At 36.9% G+C, this 23,887-nt stretch overlaps 1 protein-coding gene across 2 annotated transcripts in view; it reads right to left on the reverse strand.

The window, feature by feature from the left end:
• LOC150100299 (FAST kinase domain-containing protein 2, mitochondrial-like) overlaps positions 1–23,559 on the reverse strand; it is a 91,436-nt gene extending 67,877 nt beyond the window's left edge. Inside the window, exons 1-4 of one of the 2 annotated variants that reach the window (XM_090402970.1) lie at positions 23,426–23,553; positions 21,329–21,484; positions 14,825–15,009; positions 2,511–2,640 (exon numbers count right to left, since the gene is read on the reverse strand). In XM_090402970.1, the coding sequence (XP_090259096.1) occupies positions 2,511–2,640; positions 14,825–15,005 (311 nt within the window). In that variant the 5' untranslated portion in view covers positions 15,006–15,009; positions 21,329–21,484; positions 23,426–23,553. Of the gene's footprint in view, positions 1–2,510; positions 2,641–14,824; positions 15,010–21,328; positions 21,485–23,425 lie in introns of both variants that reach the window. The other variant, XM_090402969.1, reaches the window with a different exon arrangement.
• Between the last annotated feature and the right edge of the window lie 328 nt (positions 23,560–23,887).

Consider the following 23,887-nt stretch of genomic DNA (forward strand, 5'->3'; position numbering starts at 1 on the left):
CAAGATAATCCTGACACGGAGTTGCACTAGCAAGACTATGAAAGTTGACTGCCATTGACTTTAACATTCTTTGCTTGAGTGGAGTTGGACGATTTTGTGGAGAGATGAGGCTCACTCTCACCTAAATGGAGCTGTGAATACTCACAATTTCCAGGTATGGGCTATGCAAAATTTGCATGCAATCCAACAAATTCCTTTGCATTCACCCAAAGTTATTGTCTGGTGCAAGTTTACAGCTTCATTTATCATTGGACCTTCTTTGAGGTCATTTGCCAGTGGTGTCCTGTGAACTGCTCAGTTAGTGGGAGAGGTATTGCGATATGATAAACAATTTTGGTGTACCACAGCTAGAGTAGCACCTGTACATGGATTCAATCATTTTCATGTTGGATGCCTCGAGAACATTTCACAGAAGACAGAGTGAGTGCTTCTGATAACTTGCCAGCGATGAAAGATGGCATAATGCAGCACGTGTGCAACATCAGTCCTGACCAGCTGCATTCTGCCATTGAACACACTGTGCAAAGGATGCAGTTTGTAGCATACTGGGAAGGGCAGCACACTGAACAGTACAGCCCATTAATGCATAATGGAAATGAATAAAAATGTGTTATTTATGCTTGAGGCATTTTTCTCCTTCTTCTTACACAGAGTAAATAGTATATCTACATTCAATACAACACGTAGTGCCCCCTGGTGGTGAATTTTGCAACTACTCTGTTTTCTCAGATATCGCTTCTGCATGATACACAATATATTCCTGCAAAGTTTCACAGCATTTGGAACACTGGGTGGTGCTCCACAAGGGCTTAAACAGGAATACTTTAATCATGATCATCCTATATACAGGGTGTTCAAAATTCCAAGTACAAACTTTGAAGGGAGGTAGAGAACATCAAAATCAACCATATTCACATAGCATGACCAAAAGTGATAGGTGGCTCTGTTCAGAAGCACTCCAGGTGAGCAACTGCGGCTTCCTCATTCAAGCTTTCGACGTCGTACGAAGAACATGTGTCGTTTTATGAACGCTGAGATGGCAGACATGCACCTTGTTTACGGGTTAGCTGACGGTAATGGATGAGCCACTGTACGAATCTATTGCGAAAGGTACCCAAACAGATGTGTACCGCATTACCAAATGTTTGCGCATTTGCATCAGAATTTGTGTGACTATGAATCATTCAGGGATCGCAGGCATGATAGTGGGCAGCCACGATCGACGTGAAATCCTGCCATGGAAGTGGAGGTGTTGCATGCGATGGACAATAATCCAGAGACAAGCACACATGCTGTTGCCTCTGCTAAAGGAGTATCTCAATCCAGTGTATTGCTCATTTTGCACTCTGAGTCCTTACATCCAATTCGTCTGCAAGGGACCCAATTACTAATGGCCAAAGATTATCCTCGATGTGTGGAATTTCAGTTATTTCTACAGAAAAGTGCCATAGACGGATTTTCCAACTTTTGTTTTGTTCACGGATGAAGCTTCCTTTACCTGCGAAGGGGTCAGTCTTCAATCACCACAATGCTCATGTGTGGGCCCATGAAAACCCACACACTGTGGGATCACATGCTGCACAACACCACTTCGCTATTAATGTATGGGCAGGTATCGTCGTTAACTGTTTAGTCAGCCCATACCTGTTACCACCCCGACTGGAATCCCATAAGTATCAGACCTTTCTGGAAGAAGTTCTGCCAGATTTACTGAACAATGTTCCAATTTTCAGTAAATCGGCAGATGTGGTTCCAACATGATGGGTTTCCAGCCCATTTTGGCATTTCTGTGCATCAGTATTTGGATAGATCCTTTGGGACTTGATGGATTGGGCATGGTGGACGTGCTGCATGGCCCTCGTGCTCACCTGATTTATCAAGCATTGATTTCTTTCTGTGGGAGGGACTCCAGGGAGTCACAAGTAGTGATTGAGATAGACAATATATCAGTCACACCAGCTATCATACTCTTCTCTTAAACTGATTCACATTAGGTGCCCTTACTACTTCAACAGGCAAACCGTTCCACTCACTCTTCTATCAGAGAAAAATCTAGCTCTTACTCCCTTTTTTAACTGCAAACTTAACTTCGATGGAAGTCCCTTTGTCTTCTCCCCACCTTCTATATAATGAAAAATTTTATTAATCGATGTCCTATAATGCCCTCTCAAAAGTTTATATACATCTATCATATCATCCCTCTTTTTTTTTTTGTCTATCAGTGTCTGCAGTTCATATACTCTCAATCTATCTTTGTAATCTATATTCCATAATCCTGATATCAACTTTGTGACTTTCAAGAATACAAGAATAGCCTTTCTTCAGCTTCACAAATTCTTTATAGAAATGTGCCTCTGGGTGCATAAGAACTTCAATTTTACCTGTGCTGCATAAGCTTCTTTACAGGTTGTATAAAATACCATATAATCTCAAGTATAATATACACTCATGTATGATATGCTTGCTTAATTCAAACTAGAAATTTATACAAGAATTTTTCAGTTACTTACTTTACAAGATTATACAATGAACTAAATGCCATTACCAGGTGCCTATTATTCATAATACTGTGATGTAAAGATATAAGTTCATACATCCTTTCTATGGAACTGGCTTTCTGAAGCTGTTCTGCCAGTACATCTAAAAATAAAAAATAAATATTTTTAATTTTAAACATAACTGCAAACTTCTTGAATCCAAGAATGATAAAAATATATAAATTAATACTCATTCATGTTATGAAGTTTAATGGCAAAAACAGATGTCTAGAGATAACAACTACTAAATAAATCTATTTAACTAATAAATTACTAAATCCTATTTTGTATTTGGTCACCAAGGCATCTCCATGTACACAAAATATATATAACTATGCATGTGCATGCAGACACACAAGCAGGAAGCCAAACAGAGTATGAAAGGAAGGATCCTCAAGTCCTAGCAACTGCCCTGTATGGGTCAGTGATGAAAACTTACTGCAGATCTCAAATTAACGGTCTTCCATATTTTAAGTAAAGTGAGGCAACCGAATTAATCTAGCATGTCTACATGTTTACATAACTACATGCTTAGTTATATTTTTTGTACCCATTAAGATGCCTTGTGACCAAGGTAAAATATTAGCATAGCAATTTATTAGCTAAATAAATTTAATTAGTAATTATTATCTCTAGATGCATATTTTCTCCTTTAAACTTCAAAATGAAAAATAATTAACATCCATACCATTGTTAGAAACATTAATAGTCAAATAACACTTTTTTTTAGGATTTCTAAATTAGTAAAAATTATATTACTATTTTCCAAACTAGAAAAAATAAAAATAAAACATGACAATTAAAAAAAAAAAAAGTTAAGCAATATATAAAGATATAATTCAGCACCTGACATTTTAAGGTGCTGAATTATATCTTTACAACATAACAGAATTTCATGTCAGCTGCGGCGTTACCCGGTTAAACAAGGCACCTGTTGTTTTCGTTAGGGAACCAGGATGAACAGTAAAAAGTCAGCTACTGGAACAAATCCTAAAACACAACACAACATCACCAGAGTTCAAGATTGGTACTATCAACATATGAAGACTGAAGCAAAGAAATGGAGCTAGCTGAGAAATCGAATAAGTACCAGATCGATATAATAGGGGTGACTGAAACAAACAAACAAACAAACAAAAAAAAAAACTGGTGAGATCTTTCTGAGCAATAAATACTAAATGTTATATTCAGGCAATGACAATCAAAGAAAAGAAGTAGCCATAGTATTCAACACTAAATATGAAGCTAATCTTCTTGAATGGCAGGAAAGTTCAAGTAGAATGATATGGGCAAATATCAGAATGGGGAACTAGACAATGAGACTTATTTGTGCCTATGGCTCCACAGAAGATTCTACTAAGGTAGATGTGGAGGAATTTTTTGAAGCTTTAGAGAAAGCAACTGACACAAAGAAAAATGAAAAGTTGATCCTTGTTGAAGATCTAAAAAACTCTGAAATGATTGTCAGACATACAAAAATATTTTGGGAAAACTTCGAGAAAAGAGCAAAGCTAATAATAATGGCAAATACCTGTTGGATTTCTGCTCAGGACATGGACTGGTTACATGTAACATGGACTAACACCATGTTACAACATAAAAATGTGAACAAATTCAGATGGAGAGAAGAGGCAAGAAATAAGAAAAGTCTCAATGAGTATGTTATTGTTGATAGTGATGTTTTCTCTCTGGTGCAGGACATTAGAGTGTACAGAGGATTTGAAATTGGAAGTGACTACCATTTAAGTCCTGAGCAAGATAAAATTGAATTCATATTGAAAATAAGAACATATAAGAAAGTTTTAAAGTGAATAAAAGTTGAGCAGCTCTCAGATGTGAACTGTAGTCTAACATACACAAAGATTATTGAAGAAAAAATGAAAGAGTTTGAGAACAGGAACCAAACCTTGGAGATTCAGTGGTAAGCACTGAAGAAAACATTGATTAATTTAGCCAGAGAGGCATGTGGTGAGTTTGTCTGCAATGACAGAATAATCAGAACTCCATGGTGGACACAGGAAGTTAAAGAGGCAGTGAAGGAAAAGAAGAAAGCATATCAAAAATTCCTTGCAAATAAGTCAGCTTGTGCTCTCAAAGAATACAGAGACAAATGTAAGAAAGCTAAACAATGTGTAAAACTAGCTAAACAAAAGTCATGGGAGGACTTTGGTAAGAACATAGAAAATAAATATCAAGAAGGTGGTAAAATATTCTGGAGGTTGTCGAAGAATCTCAGAAATGGAGGAAAGAGTGTTGTAAAAGGAATTACAGATGATAAAGGTGACATCAAAACTGGAGAAAAAGATATCCTTGAAGGATGGAGTAAATTACTTCAAAAAATTGCTAAATGAAACAAGCAGTGATGACAGCACAGTGGCAAAAAACACTGACCAGGCATGCAGTCAGGAATATATATCCATACCTGAAGTAGAAAAAGCCATCAAAAGCCTGAAATGTGGAAAGGCAGCTGGAGTAGATGATATTCGACCAGAAATGCTCAAGTATGGAGGTATACAAGTCTTACAATGGCTGCACTGCATAGTTCAGAAGGTCTGGACAGAGGGATGAATTCCTGATGATTGAAATAGAGCTCTCATAGTACCCATATATAAAAAGGGAAATAAAACTGAATGTAAGAATTACAGAGGTATTTCCCTACTGAGTGTTCCTGGTAAGATTTATGCAAGTATACTGGAGAAACGGTTGAGAAGAATTGTGGAAGAAAACCTTGGCGAAGAACAAGCTGAATTCAGGCCAAATAGAGGCTGTCAAGATCAGATCTTCACTTTACGACAAATAGTTGAGAAATCATGGGAATGTAACAAAGATCTGTATTTAAGTTTTGTTGATCTGGAAAAGGCATATAACAAGGATGCCAAGAGAGAAGCTATTCAATACGCTACAGTTATATGGTGTCAATGGGACATTATATCAAGCAATACTTAATCTTGCTTGATATAATATAAATCTTGAATTGTAAGTCGGCAGTTAGAATTGAAGGAAGTACAGGAAGATGGTTTAATATTAAAAGTTTATTTTTCACTTGGTCAGACTATAATAAATTTAGTTTAATCCTTTATCCACGTGTGTGCAAACAAAGTTTGCGCCTGAAAGTATCTTCAGGACGGGTAAAGTGGTACAACACCAGGCGACTCCTTGCAAAGGTGGAGCAAGCTACCAACACTCCTATCTCAGTATCTCCCATAATGCAAAACACATCTCCTTGCGGATATGAATAATGTTATGCATTAAGGGAAGGGCCACTACCCACACTAGTTTCGACCTTTATTGAGGTCTTTTCAGTGGGAGACTTCAATGGTTTAATGTTAAATCTGGTGTCAGACAAGGATGTACATTATCTGCTCTCTTATTCATTATGTATATGGATCACATTATGAAGAAAAGTGGTATTAAACCTGATATCAAAATTGGAGATGTTAATGTCAGCTCTTTACTTAATGTAGATGATGTTATACTTCTAAATAAATCTGCTACAAGTCTGCAAGATTCCCTGACTAAACTGAATAATTGTTGTAATAAATTTGGTATGAAAATCAGCAATAGCTCGATGAAGACAATGAAAATAAGCAGAAGCATTGAAAATATCAACAGCATTGTGAATGGAGAACCTACAGAACAAGTAAAACATTTCAGCTACTTAGGCACGATTTTTTTAGTGAATTTAGTAAATTAAATATGTAAATAGACAACAGAATCAACAAAGCTGGTATAATAGGAAGTCAAGTGAATAAGTTTATATGGAATAAGAGAGAAATTAGACATAAGACAGCCGGCCTGGTTGGCTGAGTGGTCAGCGTATCTGCTTTCCAGCCAAAAGGCTGCTTTCGAATCACGCTGTGGGCATGAATGTTTGTGATTGTCTGTGAAAGTACTAGTGGTAGTCGGCAGTAGATGGCGTTGGTGTTAGATAATGAAGGTTGGTGGAGTAGTGAGACGAAGAGTTCCAGAGTAGATGCCCTCCCTCAATGAGTCTTTGGGCTCCCTGGAGGTGTGATGTAAAAAAAAAAAAAAAATTAGTCAAAACACTAAATTAGCTGTATGCTAGACAGTGTTCAAACCAATTTTAACTTATGGATCTGAGAGCTGGATTAGAAATAAAACACTTGATGAAAGACTAGAGACCACTGATATGCGAGTCCTGGAAAGATTAGGGGCATGAACAGATGGCATCAATGGCAATATCATATTAAAAACAAAAATATTAGAAAAGAACTTGACATGATTAGCATCCAGGAATGTGTTAGCTAAGCTAATCTCAGGTGGTATGGTCACTTAAACAGAATGGGAGAATAAAGATTAACAAAACAAGTGTTCACTGACAAGTTGGTAGGAAAAAGTCCCAGAGGAAGACAAAGATATAGCTGGATTGATACGGTACAAAGTGCCTTAGAAGATAGAAATATAAGATCTGATAATGTCGGAATCTTGACAGGTAACAGATTGATTTGGAGGAAAATTGTAGATATGAAGTTAAAATTTATATAAATTTTTCATGTAGTACTATCATATCCTGTAAACCCTTTGAAGGTACATATCAGGAATTTGATGATGATAATTCAGCACTTGCACAATGCTTTTTAAATAGTTAGCGGGCAGGTTTCATTAACTTTCACTAGTAATTCCTTGCATTTTTATTATGAACATTAAATCTGTATCTTCTGCTATTCAGAAGAAGGCAGGCCAGTAAATTGATGACTTCCCGTTTATTTTCTCTCTCTCACCAATTCAATCTAGCAGTTTCTGCTTAAGGGTCAAAGCTGCATAACTGAGAGGAGACCTCCACATAGCCTTTAAAGGAATGCGGAGAACCGACCAAGGCTTCTGACCTAATGTCCAATCCTCACCTTCTCGTGGTGCACCCTGTTGGGTATCTACTTTGATACTGAACGAACGAGGATGGGCTGGCAATTTGGGATTTAGCCGACCAAATTGTATTCTTATTGGTTAAACCAAAATAAAAAATGATGGTACAACATGACAAAATTTCATGCCGGCTGGGGCGTCGCCCGGTTAAACAAGGCTCCCGTTGTTTTCGCCAGGGAACCAGGGCGAACAGCGAAAAGTCAGCTACTGGAACAAATCTGAAAACAAACCCCAACTCAACATCACCAGAGTTAAAGATCGGTACTATCAACGTAAGAAGCCTGAATGGCAAAGAAATGGAGCTAGCTGAGGAATTAGATAAGTACCAGATCGACATAATAGGGGTGACTGAAACAAAAAAGACCAAAACTGGTGAGATCTTTCTGAGCAATAAATACAAAATGTTATATTCAGGCAATAACAATCAAGGAAAAGAAGGAGTAGCCATAGTATTCAACACAAAATACGAGGCTAATCTTCTTGAATGGCAGTCAGTCTCAAGTAGAGTAATGTGGGCAAATATGAGAATGGGGAACTGGACAATGAGACTTATTTGTGCCTATGGTCCCACAGAAGGTTCTACTAAGGTAGAAGTGGAGGAATTTTTTGAGGCTTTAGAAAAAGCAACTGACACAATGAAAAAGGAAAAGTTGGTCCTTGTTGGGGATCTAAATAGCAGAGTAGGAAATGATTGTGAGACATACGAAAATATTTTGGGAAAATTTGGAGAAAAGAGCAAAGCTAATAATAATGGCAAATATCTGTTGGATTTCTGCTCAGGACATGGACTGGTTATTACTAACACCATGTTCCAACATAAAAATGTGCACAAATTCACATGGAGAGAAGAGGCTAGGAATAAGAAAAGTCTCATTGACTATGTTATTGTTGATAGTGATGTTTTCTCCCTGGTGCAGGACACCAGAGTGTACAGAGGATTTGAAATTGGAAGTGATCACTATTTAGTCTTGAGCAGGATAAAATTGAATTTCATATTGAAAAGAATAACATGTAAGAAAGTTTTAAAGCGAATAAAAGTTGAGCAGCTCTCGGATGTAAACTGTAGACTAAAATACAGAAATTTTATTGAAAAGAAAATGAAAGAGTTTGAGAACAGGAATCAAACCTTGGAGATTCAGTGGCAAACTCTGAAGGAAACACTGATTGATTCTGCCAGAGAGGCATGTGGTGAGGTTGTGTGCAAAGATAAAAAAATCAGAACTCCCTGGTGGACACAGGAAGTTAAAGAGGCAGTGAAGGAAAAGAAGAAAGCATATCAAAAGTTCCTGGCAAATAAGTCAGCTTTTACTCTTACAGAATACAGAGACAAATGTAAGAAAGCTAAACAGTGTGTAAAACTAGCTAAACAAAAGTCATGGGAGGACTTTGGCAAGAATATAGAAAATAAATATCAAGAAGGTGGCAAAATATTCTGGAGGTTGTTGAAGAAGCTTAGGAATGGAGGAAAGAGTGCTGTAAAAGGAATTAGAGATGATAAAGGTGAAATGAAAACAGGAGAAAAAGATATCCTTGAAGTATGGAGTAATTACTTTGAAAAACTGCTAAATGAAACAAGCAGTGATGACAGCACAGTGATAAACAACACTGACCAGGCATGCAGTCAGGAATACATATCCATACTTGAAGTAGAAAAAGCCATCAAAGGCTTGAAATGTGGAAAGGCAGCAGGAGTAGATGATATTCGATCAGAAATGCTGAAGTATGGTGGTATAAGAGTCTTACAGTGGCTGCACTGCATAGTTCAGAAAGCCTGGACAGAGGGACGAATTCCCGATGATTGGACTAGAGCTCTCATAGTACCCATATATAAAAAGGGAAATAAAACTGAATGTGAGAATTACAGAGGTATTTCCCTACTGAGTGTTCCTGGCAAGATCTATGCAAGTATACTTGAGAAACGGTTGAGAAGAATTGTGGAAGAAAAGCTTGGTGAAGAACAAGCTGGATTCAGGCCAAATAGAGGCTGTCAGGATCAGATCTTCACTTTACGACAAATAGTCGAGAAAGCATGGGAATATAACAAAGATCTGTATTTAAGTTTTGTCGATTTGGAAAAGGCATATGACAAGGTGCCAAGAGAGAAGCTATTCAATACGCTGCAGTTATATGGTGTCAATGGGGCATTATATCAAGCAATACTTAGTCTTTATTTGAGTTGTGAGTCAGCAGTTAGAATTGAAGGAAGTACAGGAAGATGGTTTAATGTTAAATCTGGTGTGAGACAAGGATGTACATTATCCCCTCTGTTATTCATTATCTATATGGATCACATTATGAAGGAATGTGGTATTAAACCTGATATCAAAATTGGAGATGTTAATGTCAGCTCTTTGCTTTATGCGGATGATGTTATACTTCTAAATAAATCCGCTACAAGTCTGCAAGATTCTCTGACTAAATTGAATAGCTGTTGTAATAGATATGGTATGAAGGTCAGCAATAAAAAGACAAAGACAATGAAAATAGGCAGAATCATTGAAAATGTCAACTGTGTTGTGAATGGAGAACCTGTGGAACAAGTAAAACATTTCAGCTACTTAGGCACAATTTTTACTGAAGATGGTAAACTAAATATAGAAATAGACAACAGAATCAGCAAAGCTGGTATGGTGGGAAGTCAATTGAATAAATTCATATGGAATAAGAAAGAAATTAGTCGGAACACTAAATTAGCTGTATACAAGACTGTGTTCAAACCAATTTTAACTTATGGATCTGAGAGCTGGGTCAGAAGTAAAACACTTGACCAAAGACTAGAGACCGCAGATATGAGAGTCCTGAGAAAGATTAGAGGCGTGAACAGATGGCATCAATGGCAATATCATATTAAAAATGAGGATATTAGGAAAGAACTTGACATTGTCAGCATCCAGGAATGTGTTAGCAGAGCTAATCTCAGATGGTATGGTCACTTAAATAGAATGGGAGAGGAAAGATTAGCAAAACAAGTGTTCTCTGCCAGGTTGGCAGGAAAACGACTCAGAAGAAGACCAAGATATAGGTGGATTGATACGGTACAAAGTGCCTTAGACGATAGAAATATAAGATCTGATAATGTTGGAGTCTTGACAAGTAACAGACTGATTTGGAGGAAAATTGTAGATAGGAAGTTAGTAATGATGTAATTTTTTCATGTAGTACTGTCATATCCTGTACACCCCTTGAGGGTACATGGCAGGAATTTGATGATGATGATGATGAGTTTCTGCATCATCTCTTTGATAGGTATTATTATGGCTACTTTTTGCAGTCCATAGGGAAAACTGATTCAAAGCAGTCTTTCCAACATTGTTTTAATTTTTTTGGTGGAAATTTTTTAAAATTCCAACTATATTGATGATGATCCACTATATGTGAATTAAAATATTTGTAGTTAATCTATCTTAATTAAATAATTTTTTCACCTGTGTCTACATAATTACCCTTAATCAACTCTCATATTTTATGTTGCTCCCACCAATGAAAGGCTATTTGTAAACCTATAGTACATTTTATATTGTAGGCAGGCTAGGAATTTTTATTTTTTATTTTATTTTTATTTTTGGTATTTTCATTTATTTTTTTACATATCTGGAAACCCTGCTCAAGATACCAACCATGGGACTTTTTCAAGCCATTTCACACTACCCCATTTATTAGAGGCCTGAATCTAAAGATAATCCCAAACAATAACCATTTTCATAGCAGGATTCGAGCTCACAGCCTGTTGGTTGGAGAGAGGGTATGCTAACCACTTGGTAAACCAGGCTGACAAACATAAGAGTTGATATTATACGATGGTGGTCTAAAAAGTTCTCGGCCTAACAATGAAAAAACGAATTTATAACATAAATAAGTTCATGACGCCGAATTGAAGCCTTTGGCTCTTCGTTATAATTAGTAATTTCAAAATTATTTTTATTTTTCAACATAATCTCTCCTTTAAGACTAATACATTTATTCCAGTGATGCTCCAGCACCATTATCCCATCCCTGTAGTGGTTCTCAGTAAGATCTGCAAAATACCCCTCTACAGCTGCAATCACCTCTTGATTCGAAGAAAAACGCTGACCAGTGAGGAAGAGTTTTAGTTTTGGAAAGAGACAGCAGTCAGAGGAAGTGAAATCTGAGGAATAGGGTGGATGTTCCAACAATTCATAGTGCAGATCCCTTAATTTTCTCACTGCCAAAACACCTTTGTGAGCACGTTCATTGTCCTGATGAAAGATTTTTTTTTCTGCAAACCGGGTCTTTTCTCAAGAATTTTTTTGTCTAGTCTGGTTAAAAGATTAGAATAATATTCTCCAGTTATTGTTTTACCCTTTTCAAGATAATTAATAAACAAATTGCCTTTAGCATCCCAAAACACCAATGCCATGACCTTGTCTTCTTTGGCGCTGAACAACCGGCTTCTGTCCATTCTTTTGGATTCTGGTGTGTAATGGTGAATCCAAGTCTTATCCATAGTAATAAATTGATGCACACAATCAGTTTTATTCTTGTTAAAATGCTCCACGCACTGTTCGGAGATTTTCATGAGAGTGCATTTTTGATCTGCTGTGAGCAAGCATGGCACCCATCTTGCGCAAAGCTTTTTCATTTGCAATTCTTTCATGCACTTTGACTCGCTGGTCATCCAATACCATGTCGTGTACTGACTGATCAATAATTTCTGGTGTTGTTACACTTTTTGGACGTCCTTCACATGGATCATCTTCTTACAGCCACGTTTAAACTCGGCAGCCCATTTCTTAATTGTCGAAAATGAAGGAGAAGAGTGCCCATAAGCTTTTATGAACTTCGAATGAATTTCTTTTGGCGTTAAACCTTCTTTTACAAAGAATTTTATAACTGCATACTCAATTTTATCCATTTCAAGGGATACAGACAACACTTTTGCTTCAGACAGCTGTATAAAACAAACTACTTGACTGAATGACTTGCAATTTCACATGGATGCTTACGACAGATGTACCAACTTAGAAAAAAAAAAAAAAAAAAATCTTGCCAATAGTGTTGCCATCTATGGTTGAGGCTGAGAACTTTTCAGGCCACCCTCGTTTATGAGGATTCTCATTATTGTCACTCCTCCTTGGTCCTTCAATTTAGAGCACACGATGAACATGATAAGGGCCCCCACTTCAATATTACTCCTTGAGAAAAGTTTGAAGCTTTGTGGGATGATGATGATGATTGGTATTCCTCCAACAGATGTTGAATAAAAAATAAAAAAAAAAAGTTGCTCTAATTGTGCCTAGGCTACTGTTTCAACAAGGATGTCTTCAAATGAGCTTCTGGACAAATTTTGGAGATCTTTTCCAAATGAAGAAGGCTGACATTTTCTTAAGTGGTTGTTTGTCAGTTGAATGTGTAATTAAGAAATATGGTATGTTTGCTGATATCTCTGTTTTCTGTTTCTTGTTTTTGTTATTCAAACTTGGTTAGAACTTGCTAAGGAACCTGATAAACAAGAGGATGAAAAATTACTCATTCTCGAAAGTTGGTTTGGTGCCATCACTTCCCACACAGCTTAGAGTCACACATGGCCACCTGCTGTCTGGCAAGTAATGACTGAGCTCAGGAGTGGAACGCCAAGGCTAACCCAGATGCCATATTGGCACCATGCAAGCATTGTTCCCTGTTCTTAGACAATGGGGAAGAAGACAATGTAACACCACTGACCTTTGCAGGAAAGCCCGCTATCCCACTGGTCCTGGCAAAAGCCATCCAAGTCTACCTGTCTTGCCAAAGCTGGGTCAAAGTGGTGCAAGACTACTAGGCTCCCCTTGCTGGATTTCCACAGGTGCACTGCATGGCAAACACAGTAGCAAGGTGTGGATCCCAGTGATAGTGATCTGGAATATAAAGAGAGTGAAAAGGACTCAGAAGTAGAGCAAATAATATGGGAAGAAAAGTATTTCAGAGGAAGAATAAAAAGGGCCAGTACCATCACTAGTTTCCTCCCATAAACAGGATCTTAAATGGAAGGGTGCTAGAAGATGATTTACCTTAGCCATCTATGCAGGAGTTAGAGTAGAGTGATGCTAAGAGGTTAGCTTTATCTGTACATACTATAACAATGGTGTCATCTTTATGAGAAAATAAGGATTTAAGTACAGGTGAGCACAGCTACACCTCATGGTCTTTGCAAGATCGTGGCTTTAATTTGGAAAAAAGGTGAGTTTCTGCTATTGGCCTTTATGAAGTCAAATATGAATTTGCTGATGGTTGTTGTCCATTTATTGCATGCTTCAGCACAGCCAGTATGAAATAGGGATTCTTGTTACAAGCAACATGTAGCAAGTGCTTAGTCCTTTCTTCAATTTCACCAGAGCTTGGAGAGTGGATGAAATTTTGGGTAGAACGAGGATAGAAAGCCTTCAATGCCAGTGAGGATCATTTTTGTGACATACATTGGATCAGTAAAACAGGAAACAGTGTCTAACTATGGAAAGGAAAAGCAGAAGTTTCACCCAATGATGAGGGTGACCTGCACTGATGAACAAGACACAATATCCTCCACTTTACCAGGAATTCCATCCTTCATCTAATCTACACCTACTTTACCAAGTATTACATTGTTTTATCTAAACTTTCATCAGAAAGACATGAATCCTGAACAGCTTAGATAGCAAAATTTTCCGATCCTGATGGCATTTCCTCTCTCCCAGTTGTGCTTAACACGTGCTCTTGAATGAAAAACCCATCCTATATCAGCTTCACAATCTTTCACATCTGATATCCTTCCCTCTCCAGCCATCAAGCCAATGTTACATTATATTTATATCAGTTCTATCAAAAATAATGGAGAATGTTGTCAACAGTCAACTCCTTCACCACCAATTAGTTAATGACCCTTTGACGCCCACCAATTATCAAAAATCACCAATATGGATTCTACCACTCATAATCAACAGAGGATTTCCTTACTAATACAAATCCATCTAGAACACATGCTATGAAAAGGTTTGGTGAAACCCATGTTGTTTTAGACATTTTAGAGTGAACAGCTTTCTTTCTTCAGCAAATTTCTTCTAAATGCTAGAGAAATCTGAAAATAGGAAGCCATCCATCATGATACACAATGAATGACCAAACAGGAAACTGACTCAAATGCATCCTAACTTCAAATCCTATCCATGGCTATGCTGTGGCAGGACTTTCCATTCCTTTTGTTTTTTCCCCATATAAAAAACCTTGCAATACTCGGTTATTGCCTAAGTTATTTCTCTTTCATATATGCTACCAATGAAGGCAAAGAACAACACTGGTGGAGAGAATAAACATTAGTGATTCTTCTTGAATTTACAAATATGTCTAATCACTCTATAAGCAGCTTTTGTTTCTAAAATTTTGTCTAAGTTTTACTACACGAAAGTACTTAAAATGCTATTAATGCTTACCTTTCTCAACATGTTCATATGTACCACCATGTAATACAGGTGTAAGAGCTTTATCTTTTGCTGTGAGCTGTATGCCAACCTGGGTATAGAAAGAAGCTGCAGATGAAGGAATCCCTAATATGGCTGCTGGACAGAATCTTCCAAATCTGATAACTTCATGAGATAAAATTCTGCCAAACATTTTCCTAAAAGAGGCATAGTAAAAATATTTGAGCAGTTTCAAAAAATAAATAAATAAATAAATAGAAAAGAAGAAATTCTGTAAGAAAAATTATAGAATATATATCAATCTATTTACAGTTTGAAATCTTTGTGAATAAGATGCAAATACAATCTCTCTGTTTCCTTATTATCCAGGTATTCAAGTAATAAGATATATGGATAGAAATCCAGACAAAGACTGGTCAATGCACCCTTTCATGCTGCTAATACAACTTTTGCATAATAAGTGAAGTGTAGTGTCCCATGTACTACACAACTCACTATCATCTCGATTCCTTGCTTTCTCGCTTGAAGTGGAACTTCACCATACAATATTTATCATTCAAACTCTGATATGGAAAAGCACATCAGAGCTCTCACCCTCATGGGCAAAGATCTCTTCCTCAATTCAGAGGTGTGCTTATCAGGTGATAAACGCACCTCTACTACTCCCTCTCATGGACCATCCTCATCCAGTAGTGTACAGCTAGTTTGCCTCCTCATGGTGCATCCTGGATAATGCTAAATGAACTAGTAAATCCTGATGCCCAAATAATCTGCAAGATCGTCTGATCAGTACACTCACAAGGATTAAATGAATATGAGTCAAGCCCTACGCCCCCTCAAGGACCACAGGACCAGAAAACTTGGACAGTGTTCGAATATGCCAAGTCAATATGAAAAATATAAGCTGGGCTAAATGCCAGTATTTGAATAACGACATTGAGCTGGTTGCAATACAGGAAACCCATGCAAAAAATGAACAATTATGGAAAAAAGGAAAAATTCCAGGATATAATGTCCTTGGAGCAACATTTGACTCATCATATGGGATCGCTACATATATTAGAAATACCATCAATAATGCATACTTACTTTCAGCTTCTATGGACAAGGACATCAAAGTTATAACGTAACAATTTCCAATATTTATAAACCACCAACTTCCTCATGGCTGGCACAAGTACTCTACCCATATACTCACCTAGCTGTGTATATAGGTGATTTTAATAGCCACCATGAATGATGGAAATACTGAGATAACGACTAGCATGGAGGAATCTTAGTTACTTAGGGCTGAGTTACATGAAATGCACCTTATTTTTAATGGTAAGCACTGCAAGCACATTTCAGTCAGCAGTCTAGAGATAGGGTTACAACCCTGACTTTTTGCCACCTCTGACAGATTTAAACAGCCCCCACCAGCCTGTAGACAGGTCCTGACAGAATTCCCACATAGCCAGCACTGCCAAATTATCGTAGAGGTTGGCTCTCAAATCCCATTAGTCTCTTCAGTCCCCAGCCACAGTGGAACTTTAAGAAGGCCAATTAGCCTGCTTTCTCTGAAAAACTTGATAAATGCCTAGGATGGATAGTCCCTTTCCAGTGGCAATTACAATAGATTTGTGGGTGCAGTGATAAGCGCATCTCGGAGTCATCCTTGACAGGATGTTATCGTACAAAACTCACCTATCTAAAATAGCTGAAAAACTGAAAATGAGAAATAATCTTATCCTATCCTAATTTATGCTCACACATAGCCTTACACATTTAACCATTTAGGTATTCGGAACCGAAATCCTACAGAATAGGTTGGTTACTCGTTATTCCTGAAATGTCCTATGTCTATAGAAAAGTGTTTTCACAGGGCCGGTTTGCCTGTTCTGGGGGAACGAAAAACCCGAGTTTCTGGGTGACCCCCCCCCACCTCTGTATGAGACTGGCTAACTCACCTTTAGTTGAAAGACACCAGATAAAGGTTTCTCATATCACTGATGGGAATCGAACCAAGGTCTTTCCGACCAAAGAGCTTCATCTATACTGACTGAGATATGGAGGTTTGAGAAATAATATAATACAAAAACTCTGCAGCACATCTTGAGGTGGTACTGCTAAAATACTGAGATGCTCAGCTCTTGGCCTTGTCTGCTGGACCAGTATTCAGCAGTATCACTGCAGAATACTGCACTCCAGTTTGGAAGAATAGTGCCCATGTGAAACTTATACATGCACAGGTGAATAACACCATGCACCTGATCTCATGCATGATTAAATCAACTATTTATTGGCTCCCGATTCTGAATCATATCACACCACCAAAGCTACATAGATCAAATGCACTTCTTCAAGGATACAAGATCATATCCAATAAACAACTTCCTATCCACTCTGACCTTGAAGACCTTAATATCAACAGACTTCGTTCTAGAAAACCTCAACTAAGAACTGCAGAGGTGCTTCTGGCAACTTCTGCATGAATGATGCCCGATTGGCAAGGTGGTTTGAAGAATCACCAGCAGTGTGCCACACTATACCATGTATGACAGAGAAATGCCCTCGTTTTGAATTACTGTGCAATTCAAAACCAGGGCATTTCTCGGTGATATGGTCATCCCTGAATAAAATCAGAACGGGACATGATAGATGTGCCAACGCTTTTCACAAATGAGACAGTGCGGTTCCCCCAAACTGTGACTGTGGAGCTGAGAAGCAATCATTGTGACATCTTATATAAGACTGCCCCTTAAGAGCCCATAAAGGAAATTTTAGTGACTTCCTGTTTGCAACCAAAGAATCAATTGATTTTATTTGTAATCTAGATGCTAACTTATGGTTTGTCATAAATTTTGTGCTTTGTGATGTGTCATAAATCCAGTTGCTTCCTACTAATTCCATGATCTCATCTCTTCACCTCATCCTTTGGATCTCAAGGGCATTGTAAGTCAATGCCAACAACATTATGCAATCCATCATCTTCCTTATAAGAGGTACACACAAATTAACATTCCCTATCTCCCATCTCCAGTAATGAGTCCATACTTTGGTTCTTCTGGACTGTATTTCTGGGTTCTGTCTATTGTCAAAAGATATTATATGACCAGGACAGGTATACCATGGCATGTATTCAATATTAATACCACCATCCAGTAAAATATTTCTGAGCTAATATGGAGGGAAAATGCCAACAGAAGATTGGCAATAATTTAAACACTTAAGATGTAATACTACCACAGTATCCAATAAATCCCTTGAGTGTATATAAAAGCAATTTGATGATGATGATATGAACATCTTCAAATGACTCCCTTTATCCGATTCCAACCAAATGGAAGAGAAGCTGAAGTATTTTTTGTAAAAAATGACTGAAAGCAAACTGTTCATCTACCAATCAGAATACCAAACAATTCTCTCCAGTGATCCAACAATCTAAATCTTTACTTAACCAGCTCTCCTTTCAGGTACACTGTTCAGGTCCTCTCTCCTCTGGATAACTCAAATCATAAGCCCATACGAGTTTAATCTGTAGTGGAAGAGTATTCTTTGAATTTTTTGAGACATTACAAACAGCAGCTAACACAAAGAAAAAAAGTTGGTTCTTGTTGGAGATCTCAACAGAAGAGTAGGAAATGATTACTACACAAACATAAAGAAATATTTTGAGCAAATGTAGAAAAGATAATATTAATGGTAAGTGCCAGTGTAATTTTGTTTAAGACATAATAAAACCATGTTCCAACATAAAGATGTACAAAAATTCACATGAAGAGTTGACAAGAATTAAGAAAAGTCTCATTGACTGTGTTATTGTTGATAGCAATATTTTTATTGATTACTGATAGCTGGCTCAGTACACAGAGAACTGGAAATAGGATGTGATCACCCTTTGATTTTGGGTAGGAAAAAATTATTATTATTACACGGACACTTCATGGAGTACACAGATTCATTGAGGGAGACTACACATTATGCCAAGCACTATCCAATATTCACACAATGTCTATCAAACTTTGCTTTGAACTCATTCAGATTCACACTCACAACAGACTATGGCAATCTATTCCATTCATTCATTCATTCACAGCTCTCCAAGCAAAATATCTAGTCCTCACACCTTGCTCAATTTCCAAGGATGGCCCATAGTATTCCTGCTGCCAGACCTATTCTGAAAATTTTCCTCTGTATTAATGCTGTAAAAATCTTTCAGTAATCTGTATGTCTTCATCAACCCTTTTTCATCTGTCAACCAATTTCTGTAACATGATAAATTTAGTTTAATCCTTTATCCTAGTGAGAGAGCAAACAAAGTTTGCGCCTGAAAATATCTTCAGGACTGAATATAGTGTTGTACTATCTTACCTGGGTAAGTAGTACAACACCAAGGCAACTCGTAGCAAAGATGGAGCAAGCCACCAACACTCCTATCCCAGTATCTCCGATAATGCAAAACACATCTCCTTGTGGATATGCATACTCTATTATGCATTAAGGGATTGGCCACTACCCAGACTAGTTTCGACCATTATTGAGGTCTCTTCAGTGGGAGCCAGGCCCAGAGTTGGAGATACCAGGCAGAAGCAGTAGCAAGATCATCTTTACCTATAGGAGTTGCCAAAAGGTTTGCCACCTTTTTTTTTAATTAAATTACTCTGGATTTAGAGAAAGATGTTAAAAGTTTATTTTTCACTAGGTTAGACTATAATAAATTTAGTTTAATCCTTTATCCAGTGAGAGCAAACAAAGTTTACGTCTGAAAATATCTTCAGGACTGAATATAGTGTTGTACTATCTTACCTGGGTAAGTAGTACAACACCAAGGCAACTCGTAGCAAAGGTGGAGCAAGCTACCAACACTCCTATCCCAGTATCTTCCATAATGCAAAACACATCTCCTTGTGGATATGTATATACACTTATGCATTAAGGGATTGGCCACTAGCCAGACTAGTTTTGACCTTTATTGAGGTCTCTTCAGTGGGAGCCAGGCCCAGAGTTGGAGATACCAGGCAGAAGCAGTAGCAAGGTCATCTTTACCTATAGGAGTTGCCAAAAGGTTTGCCACCTTTTTTTAATTAACTTTCAACAATTTCTGTAACCCACAAATCTTTAAATGATCCTCATAAGGTGGATTCCACAGACCTGCCACCATCTTGGTTACTTGCCTCTGGATCTTTCAACCTCCTCATCCCAAAGAAACCCAGGTGACCAGATCCGCATGCAGTAGTCAAGACAGGGTCTTATCAAGGTCTATAAAGAGGTACAATAATCTATCTCTGCCAATTACAGCTTTCTTCAAAAACCAAGTAATCCAATGAGCTGTTTTAGCTACTTTTGAAATATGCCTCTAAATTTCAACTTCCTATCGCAATAACCCCAAATCCCTGGCTTCGTCAATTTCCTGGAGCAGAGTTCCATCGATACAGTACACGGTTGGTAATATTTTCACTCCAAAATGCATAAACCTCACACTTTGCACATTAAACTGACATTTGTTCTCCTCGTCCATAATGCCATTTTAAATAATCCTGTAAAATTTTAACATCTTTATTAACCCAAAAACCCTACCCAATTTTGCATCATTTGCAAACAAGTGAATATTTCCCCTCTGTTCATTTCTATATCATTAATATACAAATTAAATGGTAGTGGTCCAAATACAGAGCCCTGTGGTGTGACACTAGTCACAGGCCTTCTACTGAACTCTACTTCTGAAGAAACTACTTCATATCCATGGCCATGTGCTGTAATTTATTTATCAGAGTTCATGCAGTATCTTGTCAAAAGCATTGCAATGTCCAGCAGTATCACCATAATATCAATTCCTTTATCCAACTCAGCTATTACTGTAAAGTGAGATTAAATAAAGCTGAAAATCATAAAAAAAAAAAAGAAAAAAGAAAAGTGAGTAAGAGATTTTTTTAAAAAAAAAATTAAAGTTGAGCAGATTTGAGAAGTAAAGTGTTGACTCAAATACACATATTATTCACGTAAAAATGATAATGTTTCAAAACAAGAACCAAACCTTAAAGACTCAATAACAGACCGTGAAGATAATGATTAATTCAGCAAGAGAAGCATTTGGTAAGATTGTCTGCAAGAAAAGAAATATCAAAAGAATGGTGCACCCAGGAAGTTAAAGGTGAGTGCCAAGAAAAAGAAGAAAGTGTATAAAAGGTTTCTGGCAAGGAACTTAGAATGTGGTCAAAGAGAATACACAGAAAAATGTAATGAAGTAAAACTAGCTAAACAGAAGTCATAGGAAGACTTGGGTCAGAACAGAGAAAATACATATCAGGAAGGTGGCAAAATATTCTGGAAGCTATTGAAAAAGCTTATACTCTAAAGGAATCAGAGATGATAAAGGCAACATGAAAACTGAAGATAAAGAAATTCTAAATGTCTGAAGTAATTACTTTGAAAATTGCTAAATGAAACAAACATTGACAGCACAGTGGTATAAAAAAAAATTTTTTTTAATTTAAAAAAAAAAAAAAATTCAAAAGGAATGCAATCAGGAGTACATACCAATACTTGAGGTAGAAAAGCCATTAAATCTTAAAATACGGACAGCTTGAGCAGATAATATTCAATCAAGAATGATCAAATATGGAGGTATAAAAGTTTTAATGGCCAAGAGGGTTGAATTCCAGATGACTGGAGTAGAGCTCTCATTGCATCCATCTATAAAAAAAATGGGAAATAAAACTGAATGTGAGAATTATAAAGGCATTTCATTAATGAGTGTTCCTGGTAAGGTAATGCAAGTATACTTGAAAAAGTTATAAAATATTGTGGAAGAGAAACATGGAGAAGAACAAGCTGGGTTCAGGCCAAATAAAGGCTGTCAGGATCAGATTTTTATTTTAAGATAAACAGATGAGAATATAACAAGGGCCTGTTTTCATTATCAAATTCCTGACGTACCGGATATGATAGTACTATATGAAAGACTTACATTATTACTAACTTCCTATCTACAACTTTCCTCCAAATCAATGTTACCTGTCAAGACGTCAACATTATCAGATCTTATATTTCTGCCTTCCAAGGCACTTTTTACTGTATCAATCCACCAATACCTTAGTGGTCCTTTGGGTCTTTTTCCTACCAACCTGGCAGAGAATACTTGTTTTGCTAATTTTTCCTCTTCCATTCTGTTTAAGTGACCATACCACCTGGGATTAGTTCTGCTAACACATTCTTGGAGGCTGACAATGTTAAGTTCTTTCCTAATATCCTCGTTTTTAATATGATATTGCCATGATACATCCCAGATATATGGAATTGTGATAGATCTTGAGTAATCTCTGCTTTAGGAATTTTATTATTTTTTTTCAGATGTGCCCAGGTATGGAATGCCGATTGATTTTGTGAAGTCTATGTTCTGAAAGGGAAGAGCAAAGTTGTGGTTATGGAGATTTAATTTTTTTTTTTTTTCAGATGTTGTGGGGACTATAGTCACTGATTAAGAAAGTGCTGAGAATGTAGTCAAATTCAGTAGTTAGGGCATTGTCATCAGAACTGATTAATTTTATCTTTTTATATAGGATTTTTATAATCCCATATTGTTGGGGGGGGGGCTGTTGTGAATATATCTAGCCGTATGTGTGGGCTTCTGTACTTTGAGAATGCCATGGCTCTATCAGGCTGGCATATAATCAGAAAAGGGAAGACTGTTTTCCTTTTCGATGAACCAGATCCTGGGATGTTGACTATTTAGATGTATTAAGAAAAATGTTGAGAATATCCAGGCCATATGGAGAACACATCATCTGCAGAGCATAGCCCAAACAGTGAGTTTATGTAGGGCAGAGTTTTACCAAGAAGTGGATAAAGTTACTGAATATTAATTAAAGTTAAGCATCACATATCTGAGCATTCTCTGATATCTCTGAACATGACAGAAGTCTACTATTATAAGCACATCCTTGATAACAGTAATGTTTGGATACTTCAGGAAGATAAGAAAAATGGATAATTAAATATACTCTCCTGAGCAGTGGTAGTTAATCACCAAATGCACTCCATATTCAAATCTACTCTACTCTACTGCAGGAAATTATTCTACCTGCTCCCTTAAAATAATGTGAACAGGAGCATGTGTATATATATAACTACACAAATTTGAGAGCAATTCACCAACATGAGAATATTAATTGCTTTAATAAATTATACTTAATATTTGCCTTGGTAAGGCAAATATTAAGCATAATTTAGATGTATTAAGTAAAAATTTGTAAAAATGCCACTAATTTAATTTTGAGATACATTTTTTTTTTTTTTACTAACAGTAATGTTGTGTCATATATCAATCCATATCCCCATTTTATTAAAAGAAAGGAAACTATTCAAACATTATATGTTTGAATGTGCAAGTAATGGAAAGTCGTTTTGTTTTTAGCTGAAACAAACAATAGCTATGACACTAGCGCATTGTCTGTTAATTTTATTTTTCTGGCCGGTTTGAGTGTCTTTTTACTTGCTGAAAAAAAACAAAAAACTAGTATATATTATATAACTGTAGAGAAAAAGAGCACTCATTTATTATACTTTTTAGCTGCAAGGGGTTAAAGTGATCCTATACCTATATATATCTATGCAATAATAACGAATCACTCTTACATGCACATAAAATATTCCACATCACAGTTTCATATTAAAACACTCTACACATCTCAAACTTCGCTAAAGCACATACGAAAAATAGTTACTTCAACTAAATGAAAACACATGATTCTAATCTCTCACTTTTATCCTTCTTTATTGTGTAACTTGAATAGTGTTATAAGTGCCCTCTAAAGATTTGTAACGTAACTATTCCTCTCCACCAATGGTAAATTTGCCAGCAAAGGTTGGTCGATTGGTGGAGCCTCTGCTACTAATGGATTGTAAAAAGTTAAGCAAGTTTGAGCGCGGTTAGTAGTTGCAAGGACCCACAATCGTTTCATGCTGTTGACACACTCTCCCTCGATGAGTCTTTGGACTCCTAAAGGTGTCACATAATAATAATAATAACTAAAACTGTTATCCTAACAATCTGTGATTGCATAAGTCATGGTTGTCTAAAGTATTGCCCGCGGGCCG

The sequence above is a fragment of the Typopeltis vanoorti genome, chromosome 13 (assembly GCF_054136105.1).
Source record: "Typopeltis vanoorti isolate ZY-2024b chromosome 13, IOZ_Tvanoo_1.0, whole genome shotgun sequence".
Taxonomy (NCBI): domain Eukaryota; kingdom Metazoa; phylum Arthropoda; class Arachnida; order Uropygi; family Thelyphonidae; genus Typopeltis; species Typopeltis vanoorti.